The 25580-nt window shown below is 47.0% G+C and overlaps 1 protein-coding gene across 2 annotated transcripts in view; it reads left to right on the top strand.

The window, feature by feature from the left end:
- Positions 1-1645: 1645 nt before the first annotated feature.
- The window catches only part of sptlc2b (serine palmitoyltransferase, long chain base subunit 2b), a 30320-nt gene continuing 6385 nt past the window's right edge, over positions 1646-25580 (top strand). The window contains exons 1-9 of one of the 2 annotated variants that reach the window (XM_063223290.1): positions 1646-1894; positions 4330-4524; positions 5530-5684; positions 7775-7923; positions 9443-9567; positions 11329-11422; positions 12201-12306; positions 13603-13822; positions 14271-14397. In XM_063223290.1, coding sequence (XP_063079360.1) covers positions 1742-1894; positions 4330-4524; positions 5530-5684; positions 7775-7923; positions 9443-9567; positions 11329-11422; positions 12201-12306; positions 13603-13822; positions 14271-14397 — 1324 coding nt within the window. In that variant the 5' untranslated portion in view covers positions 1646-1741. Of the gene's footprint in view, positions 1895-4320; positions 4525-5529; positions 5685-7774; positions 7924-9442; positions 9568-11328; positions 11423-12200; positions 12307-13602; positions 13823-14270; positions 14398-25580 lie in introns of both variants that reach the window. The other variant, XM_063223289.1, reaches the window with a different exon arrangement.

The raw sequence follows: 25580 nt of genomic DNA, 5'->3' as shown, positions 1-25580 counted from the left end.
CAGGACGTTAACCTGACTCATGCCAGCTGGCGTGGCCCTCGCATGTGGTTTGGTGAAACGCAGCCAGATGTTGTAAGTCAGGTTAGATCAGTGGTTCTTAACCTTTTTTGAACAAACGCCCCCTTGGCCTCATCACAAGCCTCCCAACGTCCTCTTGACCTCATCATGAGCCTCACAACACCCCCCTAAGTATGAAAAAATTAAATGGACTAATGCCCCCTAATGGCAACTAAGCATCGCGCTCTCTATCCTTCTCAACGCCCCCCTAGAGCTCTCCAACGACGCCCCCTGAGGGGCTGTACCACCCCCTTTGAGAAACACTAGGTTAGATGGGCGTACCACTAGGGTAATAACTGCGTGTTGCTGGAGGTCATACTATGCAACACACTCATGAGTCGTGTGCCTTTATGGTGCATAAGATCAGGGAAGCCAACAGGGGTCACAAAGGGTTAAGTTGTCCCTGGCCCATGGAGGGGTGTGTGGGTGGGGTGGCAGAATTGGGTTCTCATATATGGTAGGCCATGTATTAGGTGAGAGGGGCCTTTCAGTTGACTTTGTCCTGGACCTGGCCAAAGCTGTCAGTGGCCCTGCATAAGGTATCCTCAAAGTTCTGGGCTATCAGTCTTTATAGCAGGGCTGGGGAACCTTTTTCATTCGAGGGGCCACTTCAAATTCATCCGAGGGCCATAAAAGTCCACCAAGGGCCGTATTGTGAACACACACCAGGATTTACTCCTGCACTTAGACCTATATTGAAGGCAGCTACCTTTAAAACAGTCCCCACCTTCTCTAGGACCCCTGAATATAACTTAATTGTATTGCAAATGTAATTTCTAATAATCCTTTACAACATATGACATATTTCATGTGAAGCTGCATACATTAAAAACATATTGGGGCCCGGATAAAACTATAAAAAATATCTCTCAGTGACAGCTCCTAGTGGTCAATTGAGGAAACTTCATAGACCAGTTCCATCCATAGCTCTGCCAAATGAATTATTCCAAGCTTCACATTGCTTTCCACTGAGAGCCACACAGCCCTGTTCTGGCGAGCATCAGGTTTGTTGAGGTCTGCTATAAGTCTGATTGTCTTACCATCTGAGAGACCATGTCATACTCACACATTATTATATTTTTCACAACCACATTATAATTGGTAAAGCTCAAACCAAATAAAACAAAATACAACTCAAAACAACGGCAAACTGAGGGATATTCCGATCACTTATCCTACACGACAGGTGAAAAGTAGGCTATCTTATTCAATTAAGCTGCCTCGTTTTTATTGAGGGGGAAAATCGACACACCTTCCTCGTCATTCATTAGTCATTCATTCATTCTCCTCAAGGCCATCCTTGCCGTTGGTATCGATGAACTCCACAAAGCCAAGTGCAATGTTTTGCGGAACTATGACAGGAATGGTGGTGAGTGCTGTGGCCCCACACCTATGTAAATCCACTCCCACACGGGGTTATTACAGGTTATTCCCAATGACTACATTTCATGACAGCCTTCTCTTTAATTTTTCACACCATGCCGCGCCTTGTGTGACGAACTGGCGTGTGATTGGTCAATGTCTGCCCAGAGGGGCGTTTTCCATCCGGCTCGTACCGTAGTGGGCGGTGGTATTTCCTTTCACTCGAGTGAGTCGGCTGTATCGCGACGAAGCGGCGTTGAAACTTTACAATTTCAAACTGGAGACTCTGGCGAAGAACGGGCCTCTGGCTCAGCTCAACATCATGACCGAAGGTACCGCGAGTAAACTGCTAAATGGAGACACTTGTCACAGAACCGCCAACGGGAAGAAGTCAGTGAGAAACGGCTTCGTAAAGAACCACTGTCTTTTCCAACAACAGCAGCAGCTGCAAAAGTACCGCCGACCGAAGGAGAAGGTGAGGCCCTGTAGCTACAACCGCAGTGTGGGACGTATACCCGGAAATACAATAGTCACCCGGCTGATGGCGTTTCAGTATTAAACTCTGTGGATTTTGTGTATTTGTTGACGAGTAGTTCTAGTTTCGAGCATACCATCGCCCTAAAAGTTTTGACGTTGGTGTAACATTTCATTGCTAACCAAAGATTCCGCTAATATCAAGTATGGTCACAGTTGACCAAGCTGAAGATAACGTAGCCAGCCTACCTGTCTTCATAAGGACATTTTCGGTAGAGGATTTACAAAATAGCATAGAAGTAGTGTTTACTTTCTTAGTGGCAACTCCTCATGTCAATTCAATTGAAGCATTCTAATGTCCATACTTTGTTTCCCCCCCCCCCCATTCATTATTTGAATGAAAATGTGAACTTCTATACTTTTTTGCCTTAATATATCTAGTGATACAATCTATAATGACATCTATACGGCCTGCTGATTTACCCATATAACATGGCTACTTCTTTACATTTAAATGGACGTCACACAATGAGATGTTTACTCCAAAGCATAGCATACAGTATAGTAAACAGTCCACCTTGTAAAGCAACCCCGACGACCCATTGCTGAGCTTGAATTATGTGTTGTTGTGTCAGTTGTGTTGGTGACTCGTCTCTGTTTACATTTGACACCATTGTGGTGGAGTATACGTTATGGTAACCTGAGAGGGTTCATGCAAACTTCAGGTTTCCTCCCCCCTGCCTCTCCCAGGAGCAAAGGGAGCGGCTCTCAGTTCCAAAAGGAATTTTCCTCCTCTCACTCCAATGGCAGTTGTCCCCACACAGCTCCTCTACCCCCTGTTTAACCTGTTTCATCAGGTTGGGAAATGGTGTACTGAATGGTGTACCAGGGGTGTTTCATAAGTTTTGAATGGTGTGATGAGGGTGTGGATTTTCCTATTCATCAGTTGGTAGGCTACAGTTCCTGCTGTTCATACATAGAGCTTGCATTTCTTCCTCTCTGTATTGCCTGGACCCCCCCCCCCCCCCCCCCATCTTTAAACCTCAGGAATGATGGCTATGTTGACTTGGGGACACGCAGAGATTTCACAAAAATGCAACACTGCTGTCTCTCGTTGTAGTCACCCAAAAAAAAATCCACAGTTGTTGTTTGCATCCTGAGTCCCGGTGCTGTTAGTTGTCTGTAGTTGATTCTGCCATGTAGTGTAGTAGAGTTTTGTTGTGTACGTTTTAGAATATAATGGGATTTCCCAGTGGGGCCGGGGTCTTTGCCTGGTTTCTGAGTAACCAGTCTGCGACGCCCAAAGGGACTTGGATCAGACATTGTTAATGCTAAGCTCACTCGAGTGCCACACACACACACACACACACACACCAGTCACACTCTGCTACCAAAGGCATTTCAGAGACGTGCATGACCAGTCACATGCCGTCGCTAAGCAGCCCAGGAGCTTTTAATGAGCGACTTGATGGAGCCACTGACTCGCCCTTTTTTCCCGTTTGTTTGTTCGTTCGTTCGTTTTTTTTCTGAACTCTTTTTTTGGATCATTTGATTTGGGAGCATCAAAGGGGGGGCCACAGTGTGAGTCACTCAGTGCAACTCAGTACTGTGATGAAACGGTCAAGAGTCAGTTGGGCCCTCCCGCCTACCTGCCCTGCAAGTCAAGGGCCAGAGAGAGGACCAGGTTATCTAACCGTCCGGTCATCAGCTGACACCTATGTGCTGTTGTGTACACACACGTCTATCTGAAACAACGCCTGTCTTCAAAAGGCCATAGATGGCTGCATGGTGAATCAATGCAGGAGAAAGTGCAGGAGATGTTGTTGGATGTTGTAACTCGTGCTTCCTAAACTTTAGGACCCCCTATTGGACCTCGTAATAATCTGTGATCCCCACCTCCCGTATTCCAAATGACAAACCGTTGCCCACTAGGCGTAATTGGTGGAATGGTTGTTTTATAAGGGCATATTTAGGGTATTGTGCTAACAGACAGGCCCTTCTCTTTGCGACCGTCCTGAAGTACCTCCACACATCCCTAATGGTTCCCAACTCCCTACCTCGAAACTGAAATGTTTCTGTGAAGGAAAACTTTGTGAGGCATGGGTTAAAAATAACATATTTCAAAGGAGTGTGCACAAGACTGAGACTTAGTTGATGTATGTAGACAAACTGAATATGTTGATTTGATTTAATGTTTGTGTTTGTTTGGCTGGGTACTTGTCGGGGCTATGTTATACTGATGTGTTTGTTTGGCTGGGTACTTGTCGGGGCTATGTTATACTGATGCGTGTGTGTGTGTGTGTGTCTCTCTCTCTCTCTCTCTCTCTCTCTGTCTCTCTCTCTCTCTCTCTCTCTCTCTCTCTCTCTCTCTCTCTCTCTCTCTCTCTCTCTCTCTCTCCCCCCCCCTCTCCCCTATGTGTGGGTTAGTCTATCCAGAGCCAGCATGCGTCCCGAAATGCGTCGCTGTACAACAAGCCGTTTGTGGAGTCCTTTGAGGAGACGCCGCTGCTGGTGGCCGTGCTCACCTACATGGGCTACGGCATACTCACCATCTTCGGATACCTCCGGGACTTCCTCCGCGACTGGAAAATCGAGAAGTGCCACATCGCTAGGGAACGCGAGGAGCAGAAGGTAGCAAACGCGCGCACGCACACACACACACACACACACACACAAAAACACACACACACACACACACACACACACACACACACAAAAACGCAAACACACGTGCGCACAAATGTGCGCACAAACACACACACACACAAATGCACGCACACACTTGTGTACTCACACATTTACATGTGCACGCACACGCACAAGTACTTGCACACTCACACATAACTACTTGTGTACTCACACATTTACATGTGCACGCACACGCACAAGTACTTGCACATAACCACTCACACATAACTACTTCTGCACACACGCGTGCGCACTCACACATAAACTCATACATAAACACAACAACTATCACTTGTGTCTTTTAGTCACTTATTTACAACCCTGTAGCATAGTGATGAGTGATGACGTGAAGAGAGTTATTTTGTTAAGTACCTAGGTTACGCACTTAGGCAAAGAGCATGTCTTAAGTTCATATGTTATGTAATTTTCACAGTGTTGGACGTTTTGTTTAACTTCTATGGTTTACTCAATGACTGTATGGTTTTACGGCATTGTCATGTACTTTATGTGACAATAAAAAACAAATATTCTTGTAAACTCATAAGTGCCATTCAGCATTCATATAAAGGAACCAAAGGTAAGACTAAAGTCCAAAACATTACATTTTATCGTGCTTTAAAGGGAGAGGGTAAAGTAGATTCACCTCTATTTTTATTACACATGCATTAAACACACTGTAACACAATGATCCCAGTTACATGCGCATAGTATTTCGGAACAGAATATTGTATTTCGTTTTAGACAAGTTTGTAATAGTCAGATTACATGTGTGGAACATATTCATGGAATGAATAGAGAGTGTACAGTACTCCGGCACAAACAGAATACTGCCACCATTAAGAATATTCCGATTTCAGACAAGCTGACTTGACTTGACTTGATTCCGTCGGAACATTCCTTGCCTATAACTGTGGTCATTGTCATCAAAAATATCTCCTTGTCTTGCAGGACTTTGTGCCCCTGTACCAGGACTTTGAGAACTTCTACACGCGGAACCTGTACATGAGAATCCGGGATAACTGGAACCGACCCATCTGCAGCGTTCCGGGAGCCCGGATGGACCTGGTGGAGCGGGTCACCCCCGACTACAACTGGACCTTTGAGTGAGTGCCAGTTACCGTACAACACGTCCCACTTCACGTTACGGAAATTAATGCGTTCCTGGGGCCTCGTGTACAAAGCTTGCTTACGCATTGTGCTTGCGCATATTTTTGTAACTTCTCACGCAAACGTTCAGATGTACCAAGATATATTCAACATGAAAAAGCGTTTGACCACTGAACTTCATGTGAAATCAGATGTACCATGGCAATGTGAATGGAAGTTTGTTAAGGCATGAATTGATACGTTTGATCTTTTCATATTCTCACATACGCAGAGATCCAGTTGGAAATGTATGCAAGTCTTAGTACTAAATGAGGCCCCACGGTCCCCACTAGTGTGGATCAGAGGTGTCATTCCTAGGTTAAGGTTCAGAAGGTTCAAAAGGCTGCCAGAGATTATTGTTGCTCTGCAAAGCTTGTAGGGCTCCAATATCACAAAAGTGAATCAGCATTGTCTATTCCAGCTTGAGAGCATTTAAAAAGGCTGCCACAGCTACTCCATAAAGTCAGCTGTGTTTGAAGGAAAACATGTCAGTATGGTCTTTATCCCAGGATTGACTCCTCTGTTTGCGGATAAGCCGAGGGAGGATGAGGCGTTGATATCTGGTCAATTGTCCGTAGCTAGCACCAGGCTTTGGTTGTTTGTTTGTTTGTGGTGGATCTATTCTGTACAAGAAGCCTTTGATGGTATCAGTAGCTGCAGCAGAGCTGGGCAGAGCTGACGGGACTGCGTGACGGGGATGACTCACTGACCTAATCGGCCTCAATATCGATATAAATGGCTGCTACTTTCAGATGTCCCGGTTATTCTAGCTGACTTATTCTCGGCACAAAGGTAAATATTTGCTTACAGAGGCAGAGTAGGGGGAAGAAACCAAGCAAATAATGGAGATGAATAGATGTCTGTCTGTCTGTCTGTCTGTCTGTCTGTCTGTCTGTCTGTCTGTCTGTCTGTCTGTCTGTGCGTGCATGTGTGCGTTTCTGTGTGTGTTTGTCTATATTTGTGTTTGTGTTTGTGTTTGTGCGTCAACAAGACCTTCTACTGTCAACAAGAGCTTCTACTTTTATCATCACAGTGTGGCCGCCTGCTAAGGAATAACATTAAAAGCAGACCGTTTGTTGATTAGAATTGTGAGCACAAAAACCCGTCAAAATGTATTCCCTCCCTTCTGAAAGCTACAGTACATGCCCAGTGCTGTGTAGAGAGGAACTTTCTGGTTGATGCTTTGCGCTTTTTTGTGAAGAGAGGGGGCTTATACTACAAAGCTGGTTCAGGAGTAAACCAGGAAGAGCTAAATCATCTAACAGAAGAGCCTGGAGTCCTCATTTTCTGATGACTTGCCTCTCACATAAATGTGGACATGGTGGTAATTTATAAATGAATAATGAGACGTAGCTTGTGAGTGCGGATTTTTCTTCTTTAAGTTGATACCTTTTATTGCGCACCCGAAGTCATTCATTTTTTCCAAGAAGTTGAGCGCGTCCTCTGACAAACTTGATTACCTCTTAACTTAACCTGGTTTACATCTGAACCAGCTTTGTAGTACAGGCCCAGGGTGTAACATTTGCGTTACTGGTGTTATTATTTTGGTTTCCTTCGTAGACATGTGGGGCTATCTACAGTAACTGTGTTCTCTTGAAGAGAGGAGGCTATAACAGCATACCTTGTTTTCTAGTGGTGTGCATTGGCATTGCCCTTACGATTCGATTCTTTTACAATTCGGGAGGTTTCGATTCGAATCAATTCAATCTGATTCTACGATGCATTGCAATGCATTACATTTATACTGAAAGCAAGGTACGTTTTTCCATCAGTCCTATCGCAATACAAGCAGTCAGATACTAAACAACATTGTATTGGCTGTTTTTGTGCCTCGGTCCTTCAGTTTTCAATGCTTCAATTTAATGTTAAGTTCATTTGCTCTGGAAATACTCATGGAAGTAATTGAAACTTGAAAAAATATGTTGCATCGATTATGGCATTTGACACATCGATTATTGAATTGTCCTGCCCTGCATTGCGATGCATTGCTGAATCGATTATTGTTGACAACACTATTGTTTTTGTTTCCTTTCCTGTCCACCCATAGGCACACCGGCAAGGTAATCAAGGACGTTATCAACATGGGCTCCTATAATTACCTGGGCTTTGCCGAGAACGTTGGCACCTGCGCAGAGGAGTCTGCAGACGTGACCTTGAAGTATGGCGTTGGGGTCAACAGCACCCGGAATGAAATGGGTAATTGTTTAACCTGTTCACTTCTCTGTGGCACTGTGATGACAAGCGGCCATAGACATTTTTTTTAGATAGCAGACGTCAGGGTGGTACAAGCAGCTAATATTACTTTTGTATAAATTATTAATAATAATAATAATGTAATAATAATTTAATAATAATAATAATGTAATAATAATGTAATAATAATGTAATAATAATAATAATAATGTAATAATAATTTAATAATAATTGTATTTGAATAGCACTGTATCATTCAAGGCATGCAACTCAAAGTGCTTAACAGATGGGAAAAAAACATCATTGTTGGAGATGGATTTAAAAGGAGAGGTAGAGAGGAGAGGCAGAAATAACAGGAAGGCAGAGGAAGAAGAGCGTAGGTTAGGACCAGGATTCTTAGAGGCGCAATGTCCATAGTGGCTGGGTCTAAATTAAACGATTTTTTACTTGATAATTTGCATTGCTTGTACATTAATTTTCATTCATTTATTATTAGTTACTCTATTTAATAAATACAGGAATGGGCAATTGTTGTGGTTGTGCCACTGTGCATCTGCTACTTTAAAAAAAGCAACATTTTCCTAAACAGCCTATACCCAGAACTGGCATTGTCTGGCATCCACTTGTCGTCTGCTTGGAGACACTTTTGGCGTGCGCTTGTTGTGCTCCTGGATACTCTGGCGAGAACTGAAGCAATGTTTTCACACTTCTAAATGAAGTCTGAGCACTGAACTACGTTGTTTCACCAGAGCATAGGTTCAGAGGATCTCTGGTGTCTAAAGGCACTGGCATAAATCCACAGTTGAATTAGGGCGAATTAGTACCATTCCAATTGTAGCCAGACACTTGTAAGTTGTCTGCCCGCCAAAGCCCTTTGCCAGTGAAAGGACTCGTATGACCAGGGCCCTGAGTCAACTGCATGGTTTAGTTACAGACCTGTGTAAGTCTAGTCTAATTAATTAGTCAAGCCCCTAAAAGGCCGCTGGCAAAAGAGCTTCGTTCTCAAAGCAAAGTAAAGCCAGATAACACTCTTTATTTATTTATTTACTTCTCAAGGATATGACCGTGATTTATATACTTATAAACCAGAGTTGCGATTATTAAAATGTAGCCTGGGAAATCCCATGCTACTTCGCACAAATGTTCCGATCTGAAAGACTGGATGGAATCTATGCCTCAGAGAGGGTTCCCGATTGTGGGTTCCAATCAGAGAGCAGGGAGGCATGGAAATGCGATGGCTGCAGATGCAACTGACACGATTGGCTATGGGCTACGTATGCCAAATGATAGACATTCGTAACGCCCAATAAACAGCCATCGTCAATCGTAAACCACACACCCCCTACAGGATTTACAGTAGGCAGGTCTCCAGACCTTATCTCACTTGTGATTAGGTCAGCTGGTAACCAGAGAAATTAAAATGCATGTATTAAAGTTAGGTCATTAGCATTTATCTGTAACAATTACTTTTTCTGATGACGATAAAATTGTTCATCTGTGCTGATCTTTCTTCCATGTGCAGGTAACCTGGACAAGCATGAGGAGCTGGAGGAGTTGGTGGCCAGGTTCCTGGGCGTGGAGGCGTCCATGGCATTCGGAATGGGCTTCGCCACAAACTCCATGAACATTCCCGCTCTGGCTGGCAAGGTACATTGCCTGTTTGTGTTCACGTTCACTTAATCACTTCCTTTGTTGTGAGAAACCTATTGCTGTGTCAAAAAGAAAAGTCCACAACATTTCCGCATTGGCTGGAAAGGTACAGTATGTGTTCACTCAATCGCTTGCTTCCTATGTTGTGAGACACATTCTTGTTTTCCTGAGCCAAAAAAAAAAACATTCCTCAAAAGCATAATAGCTCAGTTCGACTAATGGAGTTGCTACCTCCGTCTTTCGTGTTATGAAAGTGCATTGTTAATGGCACCTCGTGTTGACACAAGGTTACAGTGCAGTGTTGGTGTTCCAGATCACCTCCTGTTTTCAAACTCAGACCTCGAGGCACAACCAAACGACCCGTCGCCATGGCGCCTGGCTCGCCTCGCACAGGAGGTTCATGGGAAGTCCGGTCTGCCCTCTGAGTCACACCTCCACTTCCTGTTTGCCTGGTATTTTACTGGCAGTGAGCGAGCGAATCAGGAGTTTCGGCACATGAGCCTGCGCTATGCCACTGACGCTACACCATGTTTTGCGTCAGAGTTTTAAGCGAGAAGAAATGAGAAGACGAGGCAATAGGTCACTGCATTCAATGGCCTATAGGCATGGCTAGCTTGAAGCTTTAACATAATGAATGACTAGTCAGTGTGTTGCTGCAACAGCAGACATTTGGTCAAATGTCATCATGACGGTTTCTGAATGAGGGAAGGAAACGATGTTAGCGCGAGTGAAGACTCTCAGCATGTGATGCACTTTAGGCTTGGTAGCATGACCCTGTTCTGTCGTAACAACAGAATTTTTTTGTGGAATGTGACTGCAACTGTGCTTCCTGGTGAAGTTTGAGAGTTTAAGCATAGATAGATAGATTGGTAGATTATTTATTCGTCTTTACAGAAACTTGGTCTGTGCCATTGACAGTGCATCTGATCGTTACAGAAACGGAAAAAAACACCAAAGACCAATACAACCCCACACCATGATAAAAACACAGCATGACATAGGACAAGAAAAGGCAAACCCCCTCATATTATATATGACGCAGGAAAGTCCAAGAGATGGCACATTGCATACGATGTGCCTTGGGCGTGGAAGGATAACTGGAAAAACACAGCCTTAGTCAGTCATTGACCTTCATGACGTCAGGTGAAAATATGAGTCCACGGTGGCGTTGGTTTGTTTATATTTTCAGAGCAGTAGATTATTTTATGGAGCTGCTGGTTGATAGTGCACAGGAAAAGGTGCTAATATCCTTGTATGCACAGATAAGCGCCCACGCACCAGGGTGAAGGGCATTCTGCATTCCAGTTTACACCCTCTACATACTAAACACAGACACACCTGTCTCTCTCTCTCTCTCTCTCTCTCTCTCTCTCTCTCTCTCTCTGTCTCTGTCTCTGTCTCTGTCTCTCTCCCTCTCTCTCTCCCTCTCTCTCTCTCTCTCTCTCTCTCTCTCTCTCTCTGTCTCTGTCTCTGTCTCTGTCTCTGTCTCTGTCTCTGTCTCTCTCTCCCTCTCCATTCTTCCATTGTTGTTTTCTGCTTCTCTCCGTACTTTTTAATTTCTCTCTCTCTCTCTACCCTCTATGTCAATCCCTGCCTCCTTGTCATCTCTCACTCTCCATCTTTCTTTGTTTTTATTATCTTCTCTCTTCATTTTTTCCTTCTCTCTCTCTCTCTCTCTCTCTCTCTCTCTCTCTCTCTCTCTCTCTCTCTCTCTCTCTCTCTCCATCTCTCCATCTCTCCATCTCCTTCCTTATTCAGGGCTGCCTGATCTTGAGCGATGAGTTGAACCATGCCTCTCTGGTGCTGGGGGCAAGGCTGTCTGGATCCACCATCCGCGTCTTCAAACACAACAGTAGGTGTTTCTCTTTTTGTCTCTTCCTTCTTTCTTTCTTTCTTTCTTTCTTTCTTTCTTTCTTTCTTTCTTTCTTTCTTTCTTTCTTTCTTTCTTTCTTTCTTTTTTCTCTCTGTCTCTCTCTCTCTCTCTCTCTCTCTCTCTCTCTCTCTCTCTCTCTCTCTCTCTCTCTCTCTCTCTCTCTCTACCCCCCCCCTCCACCTCTTATCTTGCATGCATGCAGCGTGTTATCAGCTCCAGTTTCCCTGCCCGGATATTATCACTGAGTCACGTGTGATGAAACCAAAGACAGAGGGTGTTGTACACAGGGCCGCACGAGTATAGTTAGCCTGACCCCCTGGACACTCAGGCGTGATGACGGGCAGGGATGCTTTACATACTTCTAACAGGTGGTGGAAAGTAGACGCACACCTATGACTGTTACTGAGTCACTCTTTCTTTCATTAATTATTTTACATTACATTACATTGCATTTGGCAGATGCTTTATAACCAAAGCAACGTACAAACGAGGATAGCCAGCATCACTAGCAGATATAAAGTGCACAGGAAATGTACAAAATAACAAGTGCAGATGAAGGCTGCAAGAGATGTGCTTAATTATTTTTTTCATGTTCTCTTTCTTTTCTTTCTTTCTTTCTTTCTTTCTTTCTTTCTTTCTTTCTTTCTTTCTTTCTATTTCTCTCTCTATATATATATATATATATATATATATGTATATATACTGTATATATATAACTCTCTCTCTCTCTCTCTCTCTCTCTCTCTCTCTCTCCCAGATATGCAGAGTCTAGAAAAACTGCTGCGAGACGCCGTAGTGCACGGGCAGCCTCGGACCCACCGGCCCTGGAAGAAGATCCTGATTCTGGTGGAGGGCATTTACAGGTGTGTATGCTGCCCAGGTTGTCTCAATTCTTAAGTAGAAAGGAAAAAGAATCTGGTGCCACACAGATGTTTATTTTATCAGTGCATTCAGACTGATAAAAAAATAAGAAAAAATAGACATCTGTGTGGCACCAGATTCTTTTCCCTTTCTGCTTATGATTTAGTCCTGCTCTGGTTGCACCGGATTGTTAATTTAGAAGCGCGGCGTGCACATTTCCTTTGTTTTGCTTCATTTTTCTCTGAGGGTCAGCGTGATGAAGTCGTAGAGTGAGGAGTCTGCACACTTGAAATCTTGTTTATTTTGTATACCATGGCAGAACTACGTTTCGACTAGTGCAGCCTTCTAAGACCTCAAAAACGACCAAAAGACAAGAAAGAATTTCAAGTGTGCTGACTCCTCTCTCAAAAACTTGAACCAGCCTTTGTCCTGCACCTTACCCTGGGATATGCTCAGTCTTGATTCTAAATTCAGCGTGAATAATTGCCTGATAATAAACAGGCCAACTGTCAGCTCAGCCATTTCTTCACACTGACCTCAATCAATCACTCTGACGAATCACCCTGACCAAACACTGGATATATTGTGTTATTACGGCAATTTGTACAAAGTATATTCATTTTATTATTAGGGTTGTTGAGGTATTATGGGGCAACAGTTATAGTCAAGGAGCCCTAGCCAGGTCACGCCCACCTAGTGACGCCCTCCTAGTCAGGCCAGGAGCAATGCAAATATCGTTTCTGAGCTCTGGAGAAATCGGGAACTCCACCCACATTGTTGGGAAGCAGTCATCTTTGAGCAGCTCCAACCACCCTGTGTAGAGGCCTTTTCGAGGCAGTGACGTGGTTTAAGCAGACGTTCTATTGGGAGTAAGAAAATGTTTGGATTAAACTTTAGCACAGCCTTTTCTGGCCTTGACCAGTAGCAAACCGAGGGAGGCGGGTTAACCAGGCAACTGGAGCCCAGCTCTACCTCCTCTCCTCAGCATTAGTAATCAGAGGAAGAGGAAGAGGGATTTAATCTCCGACTTCTTGCAATTTACCTTATACGGAGTATGCACACTTTTGATTGGCGTGTGGTGGAATGTCCTGCACCTACTTCCATGCATTGAGCCTGCACATCCAAGCGTCTCACCTGGGAGTAGGAGCATTTACAAATAAAAGATTTGAGTCCACTTCAACCAGGACATTTTGCTCCCACTTTTTTATTTTGATGTGATTGTAATCGTTTCTGCCCCGTGTGTCTATGTGCGTGTGCGTGTGCGTGTGCGTGTGTGCGTGTGTGTGTGTGTGTAACAGCATGGAGGGCTCCCTCGTGCGTCTGCCGGAGGTCATCGCCCTGAAGAAGAAGTACAAGGCCTACCTGTACCTGGACGAGGCGCACAGCATTGGGGCACTAGGACCCAGGGGCCGCGGTGTGGTCGACTACTTCGGCCTGGACCCGCGGGACGTCGACATCATGATGGGCACCTTCACCAAGAGCTTTGGGGCCGCCGGAGGATACATCGGAGGCAAAAAGGCAAGGAAGGAGTTCGATGTTAGCAAATACAAATGTTCTGTAGATGAGAGAATGGTACAATGAAGTTGTTCATTTATGATGGTACCATGATCTGGTAATGCTGTTATGTGTACAATTTTTAAGAAATGAGAGATGCTGGTGTACTACATGCTAACAAAGGTGCATCTATGTAGGGTTTTTGTTTATTTATCTCTGTGTGTTTGGAGTAACATTGCTACTGTCAACAAACAAACAAAAACTGCACTTTTGGATGAAATTCTAAAAAAAGAAGAAAAAAAGCTGAATTTTTTGTACAAAACATTTTAGACTTTGTTAATGTAGACTTGTTTTAAGAATTTCTGTATGGCATATGGCACTACCTGAATTATTTAGCAAAGTAAAACACAAACTATTTTGCCATTGTTTACAAATGAAGTGATGTGTTGTTGTTTTGTGTGTTGCTGTGCAGGAGCTGATCGATTACCTGAGGTCGCACTCCCACAGCGCGGTCTACGCCACCTCCATGTCCCCTCCAGTCGCCCAGCAGATCATCACTTCCATGAAGTGCATTATGGGAGAGGATGGCACCACTCTCGGTGAGCATTATAGCCCATTAAGACTGCAGAACTCATCTCTGGGTATTTACCTTTAAAGGGACACTGTGAGATTTTTGTTGTTTATTTCCAGAATTCATACAGCCCATTCACAAATGTGACCTTTGTCATGAATACTTACCACCAGCATCAAATTCTAAGTATTCATTATGACTGGAAAAATTTCACTTTTCATACATGAAAAGGGGGATCTTCTCCATGGCCTGCCATTTTGTATTTCCAAAAATAGCCATTTTTAGCTGCAAAAATGACTGTACTTAGACCATACTAAAAAATATTTGCTATTACTTAGTCAACTTTCATGTAAAGATCAAATTGGGCAATAGGCAGCCCAGTTTCAATGAGCAGCATAGTTGCTGTTCCTTTTTTGACCATTTCCGGCGCAGTGTCCCTTTAAGACCGGCTGCAGCATCTGTGTATACTTATTTACCTGCTTTACATTATGGGACAAGAGGGCACCACTCTCGGTGAGCACTCTGATCTCTATGACTGGATCGTGCATCCTATTATTCAGATGCGTGAGACTTTGACGGAATAACGCCATAGCTGCAGCCTATGTTCTTGACAGCTCTGATTTTAAGAGCCAAGTGTCCATTCTAAACACAGAATATAATCCTCAACTGACGTTAAGTGAAGGTTGAGCCATGACCGGGACTAAATGGGTAAGTCATGGGTAAGCGGTTAGGGCGTCAGACTTGAAGCCCAAAGGTTACCGATTCGACTCCCCACCCGCCAGGTTTGTTGGGGAGAGTAATTAACCAGTGCTCTCCCCTATCCCCCTCCATGACTGAGGTACCCTGAGCATGGTACCATCCCCTCCGCACTTGTTCCTTGGGGCGCCATTGATTGGGGGCTGCCCCCTTGCACAGCTGAGTTACAAATACAGTTTCTTTGTGTGCAGTGTGCACTTGTGTGCTGTGGAGTGCTGTGTCACAATGACAATGGGAGTTGGAGTTTCCCAGTTGGCCTTTTTTTCACGGCTTTCACTTTCAAATGTCTCCCCAACCTCTTCAAACCCTCTCTGCTGGAAATGTCAAATAAATATCACCGTAAACACTGGTGCGGAAAATGAATGCGGGCAGAAAGTGGACAATTAAAACTCTGAGTAGCAGGGTGGCCCAGGCAGATTTTTCTTTCCATTTTTGACACCATTTTTTTTTTTACAAGGTCCTCAATTACAAATTAAAATGGAATTGTTGTGTTGGAATTGGAATTGTTGTACTGCCTTTCCCTCCGACACATTGCACACGCACACACACCGACACACACCGACACACACACACACACACACACACACACACACACACACACACACACACACACACACACACACACACACACACAGGTATGCAACCACGCACACAGTCCTGTGAGACTTTCACAAATGAATACATAATGTGAGGATGTGAGGATCAGAGAGGGGAAACGTTTTGAAGTGTATTTATTTTAAGGCCACCAGGTGGCAGCACATCACTGTTGAAACACTAGTGGTAAATGGGGACTACAGGGAAACCGTGACAAGCGTCAGCATAGAAGCTATATAGCATTCGGTGTATTGAAAGGTCTGAGCTTACACAGCTTGAAATCAGGCACAGTATGTAATGCATAATACAATACCTTTAGTCTGAGATGGACCCTGGGTTGGTCAGCCAGTCATACCGGTCTGGAATAAGCTTACGTAAGAGTTGCTGACCCTGTCCACTCTCTCTCGCTCTCTCTCTCTCTCTCTCTCTCTCTCTCTCTCTCTCTCTCTCTCTCTCTCTCTCTCTCTCTCTCTCTCTCTCTCTCTCTCTCTCTCTCTCTCTCTCTCTCTCTCTCTCTCTCTCTCTCGTTTGCAAAGTTGAAGCAAAGGTTGCAACTGAAAGTTCCCTGTTATCCGCTGTTATTTTCCTGGTTTTGTTCTCCTTTTGTCTGTGCTATTTCACTTCACCTTTTCACACCAAGCTCTCTGGAAAAAGGATGCTGTTTTGAAAGACATTGTTGGGTGTTATAGTCAGCGAGGTCTTGTCTGTCAAACAGTCCAAACCCTAAAAACCTGAAAACAAATTTGATTTATTTCCAACTCAGGTTACAGGGACTTAAGATGATTCTCATCTCTCTCTCTGCTTTCCTTTGAAGTTTGGACGATCATAGAAGTAACTGATCCTGCATGAGAATTGCCTCTCCAATACCCTAGACATATAATACTGTTGAGTTAGTTTTTCCGACCGCACACAGCTATGTATTGATCACTGCTAGTGATCTTGAGCTTTCTTTCACTTTAATACATGTTTCTATTAGTAGGTTTACAGCACAGGATGTAACAGGATTTAATACTGTTAGTTGTCCTCCTAATTCATATTTAATATTTACTGTCTCCCTTCTGGATTTCTGGCCTTGTAGTTGATTGTGATGCGAGGGGAAAAAAACAACAATGAAAAAAGCATGCAGACTCGTCTCAAATACAGGTGCAGGACTAGCAAAGTCACATGAAAAAAGAAAAATAAAGTCCTGCAACGTAGAGCTCGCGGTTCTTAGACTGCAGACTTTATATCTGTTAAAAAAAAAAACTTAAAAAACAACAACAACCACAACTAACCAACCTAATAACAAATACAAATAGAGATGATGTCATTGGGATAACAACTGCACAACATGTTTTGGAAAACTAGCACATTTGTGGCATGCATTCATTTTGTTTCAGAGAATAAGTTGTTCCGTTATGAGCATAATTTAATGTAAGTATACAGGTGGAATGAATGAATGCATTTCTTCACATCATCATCATCCTCCTCCTCATGTATCCTCTTCATTTATCTTTCAATTGCATCACACATTGAAAGCTCAACAGCATGGAGAAAAGGGTCCCCAAGTGATGCAAAAGAGTAAGCTTATGTAACGGGGCCCAATGTTATGAATAGCTATGAAATAGATCAGTGCTTCTTAACCTGGGGTGCAGGCATCCCCCGGGGGTGAGCGAGAGATTTCAGGGGGGGTGCAGTATTTTGTTTGTTTTGAGGATGCGACCGAAATTCTGCTTGCAAACATTACAATTAGGCCAAATCCAAACTAAACTAAAACATGTTTTGTCCCCATGTAAAGTCATAAGGTAATGCTTAATGTCTCAAGCAAGAATCATTGTAATTGATCACTTAAATCAGTTCACTTCAATGCGTACACGTGTAGACGTTGGGGATGGGGGTGCGTGGCTCGTCTTGGCCACAGGTAAGGGGGTGCGTTAAGAAAAAAAGGTTAAGAACCACTGAAATAGATGATTAACATACTTTTTTCAACATGCAATGGGGACTGTGAACTGAGCGGCTGAGAGATGCGGCTGGACTGTGCTGACATGGCCTTTTCCAGTGTGCCAGTAAGCAGATGAAAGTTTGAAGAGGAAGGAAGAAGTATTGAGAGAGGATAAAGCATTGATCCACCAGCGTCCGTCCACACGTCATTCAAACCAGACTTCACCGCCTTCCACTGTTTGAAGGAGAGAGAAGGAAAAAAAAGTGTTTGTGTTCAGTCAACTCAACCCACCAAGCAACCTCCTCTGCTATGCACCACCACTACCACACAACTCTACCATCCACCCAGCCAAAGTGTTGCCAGATTGGGGGGTTTCCCGCCCAATTGGGCTGCTTAGGATGGCCGTCGGCGGGTAAAAATGGCACTTAGAAGAAATAATATGCCCAATTTTTGGCCATAAAAATGAATAGAATTGGGCAAGATTTAGTGCTTCCAGGTGGGTTTTGAGCCTTTTTTTTGGGCTGGAAATCATCAGCCTCATCTGGCAACCCTGCCCAGCCAAAGAGCAGCGACAGCAGTGGATGCATCCAGGGAAGTCGACAGAACGGGGTGGGGGTCAGGGTCATGGAGAGAGGGGGCCCCGAATTGGGTCCTCATTACATCAATAAGTCTTCTGGTGTGAGGCCCTTTCAGATGACTTTGTCCTGGGCCCGGCCCAAAGCTGTCAGCTGAGCTCGGCCCCTTGCTGTATCCATATCCCCCCGCGTGCTGCCGAGCTGCAGGGGCCCCCCCACCCTGGGCCCTGCCTCTGTCTTTAATCTGGGGCCCCTCCTGACGGCCGTCCATCAAACAGACAGGGCCTCGGCGCGGCTTTGCACGGCGTCCCTTTGAAACCCATCTGGACGCCTCTGCCGCGGGGAGGGAGAGGAGAGGAGAGGGGAGTGCCGATCAGCGCAGCACTGCACTGCATTGCGCCCCCACGGACACATCTGGAAGTGGTTTGGCTCCATGTCGAGGCCCTGGGACCACGCTCTCTCTCTCTCTCTTTCTCTCTGAGAGAGAGAACAACCACTCTCTGGAGGTGTTCAGAGAGGTGTAAGGGGGGGACTCATCCTATGTGAAGAAGAGGAGAGAACAAGCACATAGAGCTCCCCCACCCCCATTTCTGATTGCAGGGACAACAGAGGACAGAAATAAAAGACGGAAAGATAGGGAAGGAAAAAATGCAGCAGAGGACAGTTAGGCTCAATGGAATAACACTAGGCAAACGGGCACACAGAATCCACATGCATTTTTCCTGCATGTAGCAAGTGTGAAGTCTGTGGTATTTATTGTGTACGTCCAGATGGCTGGTGATGGTCTGAATGGAACCAGAAATGTTTCACACCGATAGTTGGCCTGCAGACTTGTATCTTTTTTTCTGTCAGATCAAAAGCAAGCTTCCTTTTGATATTGGCATCTGGTTGTCGTCGTCCGTCCTCCCCGTGTCATAAGATGTGAGTTCTACATATGATGCACATCGTCATCTGAACTGATGCACTAAAACGAAGGTTATGTATATAACCACGGTTCTATGAGTTCCGGATGACCGCCAGAGGCGGTGCTTTCAGCACTGAATATTCATCTTACGGATCAGCAGGTCGAGAATTAATATCAACAAAGTAACACGTGACCTGGGTGACGTCACCCGGTGACCCCCGTGTCAGGGGTTAAGACACCGGTGAACCCAGGAAGCGACGTCTTGGCAAATCTTCTCGAACACACTCCGAGTGACTGCCAAGCTCTGGCGGTCATCCGGAACTCATAGAACCGTGGTTATATACATAACCTTCGTTCTATTTCGTTCCTTCTGACCGCCAGAGGCGGTGCTTTCAGCACTGGATGACTAATACCAACAAAGTCATGAGGAGTGCCTACCCGTCGTCAGTACTACTGAGACGGCCTGAAGCCACCGCCAGCACCACAGTAACATGTGGGGCAACATTAAGAAAACCAGGCAATGGTGCAGCCTGATGCTGAGGAGGCCGTGCCGTACACGTCCTTGCACGTACCAACGGCCACATGGAAGCCAGTGTAACCTGGCCCAGAGTGAGAACCACAGGGGGCAGCAAGTAAGCAGTTAGCATAGCAGTTGACGGGGACACCTGTGCCACCCCGTAGCAGTACCATACCACCCGGTGCCACAAACGGGAGGAGCCACAATGGAAAAGGCGAACCACGGAAAAGGTCAACAACAGGGCACTGGACGCCCATAAGGAAGTTGCTCCCATGCCCATCAGACAAGTGTCGGTCTCTGAAAGCAGCCGTTGTAACAGGCCCAGAGAGGGCAAGGACTCAAGGCGGCGCACATGATAGATGAGCCGCCCGCTCCACACAAGACCGCAAGACAGGCCAGAGAGCGTCTGAGGGCAATCAGGATGGCCAGTCCCTACATTCATCCAAGGTACGGCCATCATCAGGGGGCCCACAGGTCGCAGGCAGTGTTGGACTGCCACCGCAGACCAACCGTCCAGGGCAGCAGCAGTGGGCACGACCGCACCGCGCAAGGGCAGCAGCAGTGGGCATGACTCCACGGCGCAAGGGCAGAGCAGAACAGACGCGAGTTCCACCTCCAGGGTCGAAGGCGGACATGGTAGCCAGACGCAATGTAGAGCAGTCAGCGACAGTAGGACCTGGCAGGGGCCATAACGGCATATCCAACCCAAAGAGGCCTCAGCAAGCAGAGGCCAAGAGGGACAACGTGGGACGCCGAGGTCGGCATGCCCAACACCTGGAAGGGGCGGAGAGCAAGGAAGGAGAGCCTCCACTTCCAATGCCCGCAAGTACGCTGGTCATAAGCAGAAATCGACGCCTAGAGACACCAGGCCGGGGGTCTGCATGTCGAGAACAGGACAAAGCGCACCAGGTCGAGAACAACAGCGTGAGCGAAACAAAACCACATGCAGCATCGGCTGCACGGCCGGTGCGACACAAAAGCCGCGTTGTGGCTTGCCCAAAGCGGACGGACCAAAAGGGACATATGGGGGCCGCCGGAAGAGAGCAGACTGCTTCCAGCAAGGCCCCGACAAGGGTGTAGCGCAAGCCAAACCAATCACCGTACCACGGCCAAGGTCTGTGTGACTCTGCCCCGGCACTCAGGCCAGACAGGCGAATGCCAGCAACCAGGAGTCACAGGGGGCGTCCCAAAACGGTCCATGGGGGCCGAGAGAAGGCCAACAAGACATGGGACATCAAGAACCCAACGCACGTCGTACGCAGCGCTGCATCATAGACCTCGCAGACGAGCTCATCTGCGACATGTGTAAGTGGCCAGGGCAGTGCACCCCGCCAGATCAACGCCCTGACCGGCAAGGCAAGGAGGGCGGTCAGAAGTGGTTCAATACCTGGCAGAGCCATAGATGGAGGCCTCCTGCAGCCCGGCCAATGCCTGATCGTCGACCCATCGCGCACAGCGTCACGGTCAGCCAAACACCAGTAAAGGCCACATAGGGGCCATGGGTATAGACAGGCGGGACAGGCAGGGTAACCAGTAGTAGGTACAGCCACTGCAGCAGAGACGCGTAAACAGTCCAAGCGTCAACAAGCCTGGCCCAGCGGGAAAGGTGCGCGACACAGGGCGCAGATGCCCATGACAAGCCAACTGCGATGCTCCTGCAGCAGACGGCAGAGCATGAAGCTGAACCAGCCAGATGCAGAATCCACAGTCGTAGGGGCGTGTACGCCTAACGGTGCCCAGAGCACTCATGTGAGGCCATCCATAGCGAGGCCAACAGAGCGAACAGTCGTAAGCCACCGAAAACTCGAAGGGAGAGCCCGGAGTGGGGTCACTCCCGTACAGTAGTAGCAGTCAGAGTGGCATCCTGACCCCCGGACATACCACACATGAAGTGGGGAATCATGAAGAACAATGGGAGAAGGAGCGGTAACGCTCCAACATACCAGTAGCAGCCGCAGCTGCAGTGGTGCCGGCACCAATGGCACTCTTAAGTAGCCCATGGCAAGTCCACGCATAGCCCAAGAGCTCGGGGGGACGACGTGCAGCAGTCGACCTACGCGCCACAGTCGAGGACAATGAAGGAAGCACCTGGGTCCTGTACCCAGGGCAGCAATGCCGACATACACGTGCACCGGTCACAGAGGCTTAAGCCCAACGGCACACTCCGCGAGCCAAGGGGCAAAAGAGTCCCAGGCTCAACCAGGTCAGGAGGACGACGACATGCCAGACGTACGACAGTGGGCAAAAGCGGACAGGACGCAGAGCATATCTTGCATACCGAAGCCACAGCAGAAGAGGCGAAGGCACCAACTGTAATCACAACGGTCCACGGTGAAGTCGGCCAAGGCCAACAGACTCCAGACAGTCCCGCAGGAGTGCCAAAGAGCATAAAACAGGGTATGGTGTGAAACCACTCACCCAGAGCAGCAGCAGTCGTACAGGCGGAAACGCCAACGGTGCATGCAAGGAGCTGACTGGTGGAGACACCCACGGTCAGCCAAACCCAGGAGAACGACTAGAACCAGTCGTGAGGTAGGGAAAAGCAAGCTACACAGAGGGGCATGAAGCGGAGCAACACGCGCAACTGTAGTAGTCATGGCGGTTGAGGTGCTCCGGGCGTCCACAAGAAGCCAATGGATGAAACAGCCGACAGCAGGCGGTATCCAGGAGAGCGACAGACAGTCGCAGGACGCTGAATGGTAGAGACCAGCAGAGGAGCGGGGAGCACACATGCGGTCTCATGCAAGTCATGCAGCCATGCAAGAGAGCAAGTATGCAAGCATGCGAAGCAACCGAGCAAGCCATGTAAACCGGAATGGCAGGGTGCGTATGGCCCAGCGGCACGCCGTGGCAGCTGTAGTAGCCATGGCATCAACAAGCATGCCACAGGGTGGAGGCCAGAAACCCACTCTGTAGCAGCAGCAGGTACGGCACTCACATGTAGCCATCGGGCGAAAAACACCCATGGCCAACCCACCCAGAAAGGTCCCAGTGCCAAGGCAATGCAACAAGCAATGCAACTGGGCTGTGCCGGTGTCTCCCGAACAGAGGGCATGGAGCGGGCATCGGCAGCAAGCGACAGCTGTGGCGGCGGTGGTCAACAGTCGTGGCAGCAGAGGGCGACAGCCGTGGCGGCAGAGGGCGACAGCCGTGGCGGCGGCGTGCGACCGTCCGGGTCGCTAGCAGGCAGGGCACATTTGAAAACACGGTCACCGTGTGTCAGAGGCTGCAGGTCGGCAAAACAGGGCCGACAACTCCACCAGTGGCCAGCGGAACTGTAGGCCGAGGGCCAAATCGCGTCAGCCCGGCCGTAAGTGCTCTCGCACGCAGACCTGAGCAAGCAGCACAGGCCACATCTGTCAACCTCAGCCGCAGGCATCTCAGCTCCAGGCAGGAGAGGCACCAGTCCCAGGGGCCTAGACGACAATGCATCAGTCAGGCAGGCAGGCACACAGGGCGAGGACACCCCAGTGGTAGCCGAGAGGGAAGCCAGCAGTCGGACAGTCAGGGCCGACAGGTAAACAAGGCAATACGCACAGCAGGGCGAAGATCCCCAGTGGTAGCCGATGCAAGAGCTCCAGGCCAACTGGTGAATACCACACAGAAGGGGCTGGGACATCCAATGGCAGCCAAGAAGAAACCCAGTAATCAGGCAAGACGAGGGTCCCGTGTCGGGAAGCGAACACTGCAACACACAGAAGGGAACAAACAAACAACACATACCCACAGGGCGAGGGCACCCAAATAGTAGGTAAAAAGTTGGCAGCAGGTAGGAGATGACACTACAATGTCCAGCAAATACTGTGAATATAAAACACAAGGGGCGAGGACGCCCCAAGTGTAGCCAACAGGAGCCAGCAGCCAGGCGGCAACACCAAGCTGACAAGCAAATAACAATGGACATTAACATTTTGGATTCGGCCTATTTTGGACACCAGATGGAAATTAGCCCTCGGGCTACAATCTGCCATATTTACATATATGTACATGTATGTATACGTTCATTCATGTGCAATGTCCTGAAGAAATAAAGTAAAGTAAAGTACATTACATTGCAATGTAGTCGGTAGGCGCTGTACACCCAGTGACTCACAATAGAGGACATACCATAAGCACAGCCAATATCATTCGGCAGACAGGAGTAGCACACAAATATACACTTCTGGGGCGAAGACACCCCAGGTGAAAACAGACAATAATAAACCAGTGAAGAACACAACCCGGCAGGAATAACAACCGGGGTGAGCAGAGTGCAGCCAGAGAGAGAGAGAGAGATTGTATTGTAGATTGAATCTCTGGAGCAGCGTGACGCCAACGGTGCAAGGGCACAGCGAAACACACTGGCCCGTGGAGCAACCGTACAGACAGGCTACACTGTACAAACAATGAAGCCGTAACGTAAATACAGGCACGCGAACCCAAGTAACCGAGCTCGCGTCGAGTGTCACAACAATCGCCCAGTAATAGTAACATTCCGCGGCGAGAAACACCGCGAAAATAAATCGAAACAGTAAATGACAGTCCACTTACCCAAACGATGGCCAACATAGGCAGGCAGGCGTTAATACCTAATCCCAACTCGAAAGCGTATCACGCCACGAGACCGCTCGTCAAATCCAGTTGCGGGAAACACTACTGAAGATAACGCGGTAGCAGTTAATACATGATCAGAAAACGGCCTACCTTCCACGGGAAAGGACAAGTTATTAGCCTCCAGTCGGCGAGAACAGTGCCTCGAGCCAGGGGCTAGGCAGGCTAGGTAGCCTAGCCAGCCCTCCTCCACCGAGCGGATAACACTCAGTCGGAGTCGGACACATCGTAAATGTGAAAGAGATACTCAAAGGAAAAAGCGACCAACGCCGTTTCATGGGGGGTGGAAAACCCACAGCCCCAACCCTATGGGTGCGAAACGAACAAAGCGTCAGGTCAATCCCAAAATCTCAAACGATCAACTCGAAACCTGAAATCATAGAGGTAGAAAATAACACTAGAGAGGACACAGCAATTTGCGACAGCACTGGGAAATGGCAGCTGGAGCTTCCCAACTTCCGTAGGTAGTGTAGGTACTTTCAGGCAATGCAAGTCAATGGAGAGCACGCCCACCCCTGTCAAGAAATTAACTAAAACTGTGTAAATATAAAGTAACACTTTAATCAAAGACCAGATTTGAAATGTCAGGCTACATATCTACTGAAATCATATGAGTCGATAAAATACATTTAAAAATCAAATAATATATTTTATGAACATAGTTAGCAACACACTTCAACTATTGTCCTTGTATAGTGTGTTGATGGACATTTTCACATGATTAAGCCATTTTTGACAGAGGAGAGCCTCGTTCTCCGTTAATTTCCATTTCTCTGATCTACCTCCAGATAATGGCCGCTACAGATTGCCGTAAAAGGGGGGGCGGGGTCCTCTCTAGTGTTATTTTCTACCTCTATGCCTGCAATCGAGAAGATGAAAGACGTCGCTTCCTGGGTTCACCGGTGTCTTAACCCCTGACACGGGGGTCACCGGGTGACGTCACCCAGGTCACGTGTTACTTTGTTGATATTAATTCTCGACCTGCTGATCCGTAAGATGAATATTCAGTGCTGAAAGCACCGCCTCTGGCGGTCAGAAGGAACGAAATAGAACACGTTTTTCCCATTCGGATGTGTCAGATGTGATTGTGCTTTTGTGGCATGCTCTCATCACCGACATGCATCTTTACAGTTCGCATAATGTGGTTTTTGAACGGCCACCAGCCATTGTGTGCTGTGCCCTCAGTCCTTGACATGATGACAATGGCAATGCACCATAGTAATAGACGACACACCAGAAGATGAGTGACAGGTCAGATATGTGTGATGGAGTGACCATCACTAGGGTTGTGGGTGTGTTCTGACTGTCACGCCAACGAGCCTGGCTCTTTGGTGTGCGGTCAGAGCCCCAGTTT

Source organism: Engraulis encrasicolus, chromosome 18 (assembly GCF_034702125.1).
Source record: "Engraulis encrasicolus isolate BLACKSEA-1 chromosome 18, IST_EnEncr_1.0, whole genome shotgun sequence".
Taxonomy (NCBI): Eukaryota; Metazoa; Chordata; class Actinopteri; order Clupeiformes; family Engraulidae; genus Engraulis; species Engraulis encrasicolus.
This window is presented reverse-complemented; position numbering and strand designations above follow the sequence as displayed.